This window comes from Cynoglossus semilaevis, chromosome 11 (genome assembly GCF_000523025.1).
Source record: "Cynoglossus semilaevis isolate Cse_v1.0 chromosome 11, Cse_v1.0, whole genome shotgun sequence".
Taxonomy (NCBI): Eukaryota; Metazoa; Chordata; class Actinopteri; order Pleuronectiformes; family Cynoglossidae; genus Cynoglossus; species Cynoglossus semilaevis.
In genome coordinates, this window is record NC_024317.1 from 11,381,552 (window position 1) to 11,391,066 (window position 9,515).

Sequence of the window (9,515 nt, forward strand, 5' to 3'; positions counted from 1 at the left end):
CAGCTTTCGAATTAAAGCTCAAACGACTGGAGGTTACTTTACTACAGTATTTCTGACAGTATAAACATTATCACTAAATATTTAAACAAATAAGTTCTTCTAATAAATATATTAAACAGATGTTAAGTCAAACTTCTGGATTTTTTAATTTCTACAAAAATGACTAATTATGTTGACTGAAGTACACACAAAAGCAAAGCAAAGAAAATAAGCTTATATTTTTATACATTAAAACCATACGAGATAATCCTTAAATATGATTCAACAATTATCACAGCATTATGCCAGTATCTGTTGCAGCCCTCAATTTTAATGACAATACAATCAACAAAACAGTTTTAAATCAGAGTTACAAAACGGAGACAGAACAAAACAGAACCTTTCTAACAGTAGGTAACTAGTAAAGTAAAAATGTCTTCTAACACAATTTAACTTAATTGAAATATACAAAGATATTAAAATTATCTGATTAGAAAACCACTTTTTTTACAAAATTACAGCATAATCTAGCTCTGTAAATTAAATCTCTTACACAATTCTCATGTACTGTAGACAGCTACCTATCCTTGTTGCTCCGGAGGTCTGTGGTCAAAGGATCATGTTGAATTGTCTGATGTAGCATCAGAGCGAGCAAACCAGCTCTGTTAGTCATGGCTGTCCTGACGTTACGCTCCTGTTCAAAGAGCTCGTCCAATTTGTACCACTTTGGAATACAAAAGATTTTATTATTACCAAGGAAAGGGTAAATGAGTAACAGAGTTACAGATGTAACACTTTAGTCAACTATTTTCTTTTAATCCCCTTTATTAAAAAAACCAACCAGTTATACATATTAGTTAAATCAATAAAGGCATTATCAATGGCTCACCACTCTGACTCGCTCCAAATCCACTTCTGCTCTCCTGAGTTTTTCCCAGTTGTAATGTTTGTTGCATTTTCGTTTGGCAACTCTGCAGTATTCTCCTGTTAGCTCAAAAACATTTTTGACCAAGGGACATCCACACACCTCATCCACTGAGATCTGAAGGCAGAGGAGGACAGAAGGAGAGACAGGGAGAAAAAACAAGATTACACATTTAAAATAACCTCATGCAGCATAATGAACTCCTTTTCTTTGGTCGGTATGACCAACTCAGAAAGCTCCAGTGACACCACGTCTATCTTGGACAGACAGGTTGAGGTCTGATATTATTACAGCCCGTCTACCTGTTACAGCTCCTTCTCCCTTTCTTCCCATTAGAAACTGTAAAAAGCTGCCTCATTCATCAGTCATTTTCATACGGAGTACATTTTAAATAAATAATTGTATGCAATTGCAAGTCATTGTATACACGTATACAGACACATATATGCTCCTCATTTATCCTTTCGACCCATTCCTGGGGAGCAGTGAGCGCCACCTAGGTCTTAGGAGCTGGGTGGACCTTAGGATGGCAGAGGATGAAGGCTGGAATTTACCTCCATTATTTGAGGAATTTCCTGAGCCAGGATGCAGATGGTGATGCTAACATTCTTAATAGTAGTGATATTGAGTGGGGTGAAGGTGAGCTGCTCTTTCCAGTGGGACAGTAACACCCCCTAACACCAGATCATCAGATACAAGTACCTCCTCAACCTGACACTGGCTTTCATGAGGTTCACTCACCTTAGGATCTCTGGAATGTTCTGGACATAAAACCTGGAGCCTCTTACAGTAGGTTTTACTCTGTGGGTTGTATACGTCACAGAAAAGTCTTGTGGCTCTGGAGACAAAAGGTTTTTGTAACACATGAAAACAAAAATAAAACCTGATCAACATTGTTCAACCAGACTTTGCAGTATAGTTAAGTTATGGATTAGATAGATGTAAAGAAATATGTAGTCAGAACAATTGTATTTATTAAGATAAAAAAAAAACATTCTAAGAAATTTTAAGCACAAATGTTTAAACAAAAAAAGTCTACTGCTTACCCTTCAATTCTTGTAGGATACATGGAGCCGAAGGAGGTCTGACTCTCGTACTGTGGAAATATTTATTAGGAGAAACTGTTATTATTTACTAATACTAATTTACTAATAAAGATAATATTAAGGACCTGCTTACCTTTGCATAACACCTCTCCATGTGTTTTAGAGCCACCTTTGGATTCACAGGATGACTGCATGACACACAGAAAATTTGGAGATCTGTGTCCTCACTGTCGCCCTCATTTACCTGCAAACAGCAGTAGGAGTTAATTATTACATTAGGCCATTAGGTTAATGCAATTCTAAATTTGCAACAAATTAAATCAAATTGTAAAAAAATGGTGATAAACAAGCTGCACCCTCACCTCTCACTCCTGTTGAACTGCTTGGCCAGGGCGATGATTCCCTCCAGTTCATGGAAGCGTCGCTCCATTTCAGTCAAACGCAGCCTAGCGTTGTGCTGCTCTTTGCGGATTCGCTCCAGCTGCTTCTTACCATGTTCTTCTGCTATGCAGGGACTCTGCTGCCACTGTTGGATACGCTGAGGGAGGATCTCATAGATCCGGCTACAAATTTACATAAATATATCACAGATTACATCAGTGGCTGGCCCATAAAGTTTGCATTTGATTGAGCAATAAGAGATGGGAAACACCCCAAGTTCTTACTTGGCTGCCAATTTCATTCCACAGTCCTCAGAGCAGTATTTGGAGTTAGGTCTTGTTGCCTCCACACAACTTGGTCCCAGACATTGACGTCGCCTGCCCCCATCCCGTACATCTCCCTTTTCACTGTGCCTGCTTCTGTCTTTGTGCTTCTGCTTCTGTTTGTGGCGCCGGGACTCCTTCTAAACAGGTGAAAACTAGATGTGTTAAATATCTGGTGGCTCATACTGTACATACATACACACACATTTCTTTAGTGGAAAAAAGTCTTACTTTTTTGTCAAACTTTTTCTCTCGTCTCTTCACGTGCTTCACCTTCACTGCTTTCTTGCGCATGATGGGAGGGAATGGAGGCTCATCATCTTCATCACTGGCCCATGCCTGAGTGAAGGGAGAGAAAACAGTCAGTGAGAAACTGAGATGTCTCTTTAATATAGTATTAACTGCAACCCCATACATTAACATATGACACAGCTTGTGAAGCCAGTACCCACTAATTATTGCAATTGGACAGCTTGTGAAGCCAGTACCCACTAATCACAGTTTAACAGCACAGTTTGTTCCTTTTAAGATGCTGATTTGCACCAATTGCAATAATAACATGCATATTTTTCCTACCATTTTGGAGTCCCGAGCTGAAGACTTGTACTGTTGGTACAGCTCGACCTCACTGTCATAGTCATCAGAATACCGCCTCCGCTTGTGGTAGTTATCCCTCTTTTCGCGCAACGAGAATTCCTCATCCTTCACACGCAACATTTTCTGTACAAAAAAAACATTAAAGTTTATTGTTGTGACACCTTCAGAGAAGAAAAGAAATGTAAAAAAATGTTTGAGCCTTCACAGATTTAAAGAGAAAGCTTTATTAGGGGATTAGATCTAGAGATATTTTAACAATATTGAATAACTGTCCTGTAATAATAATTGTCTCTTTAGGTCACAGGAATGTTATCACTCACCCGGGCTCGAACTTCACACTGCCTGAATCTGCATTTCTGTCTGATTTTGTTTGGACCTCCAAACTTCTTCATGTCCTTACAGAAGTCACACTGGGCACAATCCTCTGTCCGTCTGCAGGGCTCACACTCACCACACATTCGCACAGAACGTTTCACCTGAAGAGAAGAGGAGATGGTTAAATAAACTGCTAAAACTTTTTTTTGCAAAAACAGAAATAGTCATGTTTGCATCTTAATGCTCCTTTACGACTAGTCAAAATAATAATAATAAAAAAATTACAAATGATCAGAATAGATCAGAATTATTTTCTATAGGATAAAAAAAGTTTTGTTTAAAGACTCCATTGTTTTTTAATACATACACACGATATGTTGCCCAACCACATAAACCAATTGGTCAAACCAATCATGATCAAAAAGCATGACAGTTACATTGTGTCATTCAAGTCAGGGCAGAAATGTATGACTTTACAGTAATTCAGTTGACAATCAAAGTAGCAGTTGGAGATAAAATTCATTGTTACTTTTTGTGCCATAACACAAGGATGAAAGGGTGGTAAAAAAACATGTTTAAATTAGAACAACTACTTGCTTTGGAACCTCGCCTCCTTTCACTCCTGTAGTCTGGTGTACTGGGTGTGCTGTAATTTCTTTCAGTTCGGTCAGACTCTGAATCCTTCTCTTTGCTTTTTTTTCTGTACTTTATTTCCAATAAAGAGTTTTCATCTGGCAACCAAAAGAGAAAGCAACCACAAATTATTCCGAATAAAAACATTGTTTATTTGATGCTAAGACTGAGAGAACAGAATCACGTGTTATTACCTCTGCATTTCATGCAGTACCACTCACGGATAGCCTTGGCCATCTTCTCAGTGATGTTAATGCAGTGGCCATGGAACCACTCATTGCAGTTATCACAGCCACTGTCAGTGGAAAAAATAGAAATTAACATACAAAATGGAAATAGTTCTGAACGAAGAAGAACGTGTTTTTCTTTTTGGTCGTACATCATAAAGCAGTTTATGTCTGGTTTGCGGCAGATGCAGTAAAGAGGAGCATTCTCTCCTTCAATGATGCTGCCTCGTGGACCTAGTGCAGGCTCCATGTCAGACATCTCACTGTCCTGAAAAACATAATAACATGAATGTCACAACCAATGGTTGGACCAATGGACATTCCCTTTAAACAAACGGTAAGAGCCATGTCTTTATAGTCAGGATTTCTTCACAGCATCTTGGATACAGACTAAAGAGAAGGGCAAACATGAACAAACACAATAAGCACACAGTTTATAAAAAACATGCAAAGACATAAAGCAATGTTGTCCAAATGTACCACACAGTTCTTTAAACTCAAGTTAACGTGAGATAAACTGAATATCAAAACACACATGGACTTATTAATTTCGAATTTATGCATCTGTATGAGGAATATCGTGTGATTATTCAATAATAGATAGATAGAGTGATCAATCGATCTTCGGAAAATTAGGGAATTAATATAATAATTTGAGGACGTGTTGTACGTAATATGTTATGTGTATATGTGTATGTAAATCAGTTAATGTTTGATTTAATGAACCCACGCGAATAAAGAAAGTTTTCTGCAATCAGTACAATTATTCTTTCAATAATATTAACTAAAAATGTTCATTTCTACTTTGTTGTAACATATCTGGTACAGTACCAGCACAGTTAACTAGAAACGTACACATATAAACATGCATACACATAAATACATTACATACATGTAAACACATAAACCCACGTACACGCAAACACAAGCAGTTGGGATTATGTGTGCAAGTAATGTTCCGCTAATAATTGCTTTCCAACTTGTTTATTGCACCTTTCAAATCAAGTCTTTCGAATCTGCTAAAATATCAGTTTAAAACGTCATATATGAAAACCTGTAACGACAGTTTTGTCACTTAATGATCCTAGAGGTAAAGTTAGCGCCATGTTAACCTTTCTTTGACCAAACTATTTCAGCCCCACATCATGTTATTAACAAAAATGTTTTTTTATTTTAAAGTGAGAGACGGTGTTCCAGTCACTTACCATTTTAAACTCGTTCGTCGGTGTAAAAATGTAGCAAAATATCGAACACAAATCGAGAATGGAGGAAGCTCGCCAGCTACTGCTATGCTAGCGCCGACTATACCGGATGTGACATCGGCAACAATCGGATAAACTCGTTACTACTCAGAAGAGCGCGAAACGTCATTGGTCAGCGCTCTTCTTCTTGCAAAAGAAAACACTTTTTACATTATCGCCCCATACTGGACGTTCATATTAATAATAATAATAATACATATTAGATGTAAAAGACAAACGACATACTACGAGTTGCAATTGAGTCCCAGGGAGAACTACCAGATGGGTGAATGAAACCAAAACAACAAAAAACTAAGTTAAACATGATCTTATCAGAACAGACGTTTACTTATTAAACTATTTTACTTTTACTTTCACTAAGCAATCAATTAGCAATAACTACAAAAAACACCAGCGTTTGTCAGCACTTCCACACAATTATGCATAAATACATTTTGGGAATTGCTGTGTTTGTTGTCAACTGTATTTGTTAGACAGTCAAATCAAATACTTATGGAATTCGAGATTGTGCTTATCTTGTTTTACATTAAATCCTGTTTTATACAATTATATAGAAAGTGGTACGATATATTAAAATACTTGAATAATGTGTAATTATATTCAAAATAGCTGCTGCTGTATGCACATCTATACTCACATAAATACTGTATAAGGCAAGTCTTACTTAAATACTGGATGAATTATTAACATGGCAGATTAGAGAATTCTCATTCTTGTAAAGCTATCAGGAAATCTACACACTGCTTTGCAATTTAATGTTCCCAAAGTGGCGATTAATAATAGATTAAGTTATCTGCACAATCTGAGGTGACCACTCATCACCAACAGCCACAAACACCGCAGTTTTACATTGGACTCTGCCTCTGCAGTACACACTCTGCTGACATTCATTGATTTTTTCATTTGATCACTTTTGCCTCCTGGATACATTTCTATTTTTTAATATACAAAATCTGCAGATTATTCTTCTGTTGTGAGTGTTTGTGTTTGTTCTGAAGTAAAAAATGTGATGGATTCCAAATTGAAGTGTACAGTTGATGATGGGAGTGTAGCGGAATTAGAGCTTCACGACTCGGAATACACAGCCAACCAGATAAATAGTGAATTTCGAGACATTACTGAAGGTAAGTCTGTGCCTCATCTAGTACAGAAGCTTTGTGACTTTAGTTCTTCAGAGACGTGTGTGTAAGTAAAACATGTAGCTTAATGCAGGTCAGAGAATACACAGAGATCATTAAAGAAAGTACCCTGCTCTGATTGTTTCTGTGAGTGAAGATGCTGTGGCTTAGAGATAGGATAGATGATTAATACATATGGTGGAACACATTATGCAGAAGCAGGTAATTACAGGAACAGGATACATTAGAACAGGAAGGAAGGAGGGTGGCCTGGGGAACGTGGGACATGAGAGGTGAGACACAGAACTATATATTTATTTGACCAAATAAAAGAAATAACTTTTCCTGGTCCCGTATGCCCATTTGTAACCCTGATACAGAAAACCCAGTGGAATCAAACCAGCAAATTAATTCAACAGATGAAGCTTCCAGAAAAATGTCCACTGGCGGCTCATGCCAGGTTGAGAAAAAACAGCCACGTCCACTGAGTGTTCTGCTGCCATCTACCAAACAGAATAACACTGTCTATGAAATCAAAGAGTCTTTGACATCGATGACCAGAAGCACAGAGAGTGTCCAGGCTGAAGCAGAGCAAGAGGGTAAGCATACCAGACTACACTAAAGATTTGAATCTTTCTAAGAGCTAGTCCACTCTCTCTAACCTTCACTTTTGTCTTTGTGAGACCTGTGTGCTGCCATTCTCCTGGCCTGTCTCTTCTGCCATCCTCTGGACTGTATCCTGGTCACCTTGAGGGGATGCAGCCAGTGTTTGTGGTCCCTCTCCTCATACCTGTGTGGCTGCCAACCTGCAACCCTGCTGGATGTTGCCCATCCCTGTGACCTCTGCAACTGTCTGAGCTGCCGCTGCCTCCTCTGTGACTGTCCTCTCTGTGAACTCTGCATTCACGCTACAGAGTGTCTGGACCTGGCAATGGAGATCTCCCAAATGCTCTTCCACTAACACAGAGCTGTGAGAGTCATTTTCAATTAGCAACTGTTAGATCCATGCAACTAACTTTTGGGGAAGAAATATTTAATCAAATTATTCTTTACCCACTCAATGCTTTACATTTTAAAGTAATTTTGCAATACTACAAATATAGTAAATATATTGATTTACTATATAGTTAGAAGTATGGATTAAGATAATAATTACACACATACAACACACAAATGAGCTAAAATGGCTGACTTAGATGGCTTTCAGTTACTTAAAATTAAGAAAGAATTAAAGAATTAAAAACACATCAATTTAACAAGAGCCAAAAATGGTGAATAAAGAATGAATTTTAAGAAATTAATTGCCACACAGGAACCTCCTATTGTAGTAAAGAAATGCATTGAATTTTAGAAAAGGCATGAAAACCAATGGTGTAATCTTAGTAGGCAGTAATGAAACCTTATAGGTTTTTCAAAAACTGTTAAATTAGTTATTATAACTAATTTATATATACCCAGTAGTGTTAGTATAGGGTCATGTTGCATTATACTTGACTTTGTGCATGGTTATAGCTCTGGCCTGTGTCACAGCCAGCACGACAACTCTGTGTTGCTGGGTTGGATCATGTGTCGACTCAATTATTATCAAAGACTGAACTCATGATTCTGTAAGAACAGAGACTTATAGTTCCACTAACTGGAGTTTAGGTTTAACATTATATCTTCATGAAGGAGTGGAGTAACAAACCAGAATTTCATGTTCAACGGCTAATATTTCCAGCCATCCTGAGGTGTTGGGGATAAATCCAATGGTTGTTTAAGAACTTGTTCTTGGAAGCTCTCATCAGTGAGGTCACCTCTCTGTGGCTGGGAAATTAGCCCTGTGTCATGAATGAACAGTTCTAGTCCAGGTTGTTATTGGCTGTCTGTGGTTGGCAGTGCCTTATGGTTCTCCACATTTGCTTTAAATGCCTCACCTAAAACGTCTGCACAGTACTGTATAAACTTTGATCACAAAGGAAAAGTTTTAATTTGACAAATAATTTGCAAAGAGGATAGACAAGATTGACAAGCCATTTTAATGGTAGTATTATTTAAAGTATTTAAAGGGTTGGTTCACTTTTTTGACAGTTATATTTGAGAGGCATGCTGCCATTAGGATCAGCATGAGCTCAAAGACAAAACATGTGACAATAATTTTCTTCAGTCCTCCATCTGCTATTATGTTGAATTTGTTGTGTATTTTATTTGTAATCTAAACGGTCTTTTTTCTACTCGTTACGCACACTTTGCCAATAAATGTATGACCCTGAAGATGGCGCCAAATACAGACTTCTGCACTGCGATTCACAGCTGAGAGTGTCACAACTGCGTTTGCGTTTTCTGTCTCTCTGTGAGCGTATTGAGATGCTTAATATTTGGTGAATTATAGTCTATTCCACTGTTTGAAGAAGTTAAAATGTTGTATTATTGTGCACCTGTATGGTAATAGGAGGAAGGGGAAGGAAGTGTGTTTAGGACAGAGAGAGGAGTGCTGTTAAGGATCTGAAAGCATTCATTTTCATGAATTTATGACGGACAACATATCGCACTCATACAAACAGGAGACAGAAGACATGGAGGTGGTCAGTGTTGCTGTTGTGCTGTGGGAGGAAACATAAATAGACGCCTGTTACCTCAGTTTGAGTTTCCACTGAGTAACTCGTTCCATTACCAGTGAAACACCCAAAGTACTTACAGTATATGTATGTCTGTGACTTCCTATTTTAA

At 37.8% G+C, this 9,515-nt stretch overlaps 1 protein-coding gene across 1 annotated transcript; it reads right to left on the bottom strand.

Annotated features, from left to right (window-relative positions):
* Positions 1-290: 290 nt before the first annotated feature.
* cxxc1b (CXXC finger protein 1b) lies at positions 291-5,784 on the bottom strand. The gene is given in 15 exon segments (XM_017036351.2): positions 291-703; positions 869-1,021; positions 1,646-1,742; positions 1,951-2,000; positions 2,084-2,194; positions 2,313-2,329; positions 2,332-2,513; positions 2,616-2,794; positions 2,886-2,993; positions 3,231-3,374; positions 3,572-3,727; positions 4,164-4,297; positions 4,394-4,494; positions 4,579-4,694; positions 5,632-5,784. Coding segments are annotated over 15 exon segments (1,698 nt in total). The 5' UTR covers positions 5,635-5,784; the 3' UTR covers positions 291-556.
* Positions 5,785-9,515: the final 3,731 nt, after the last annotated feature.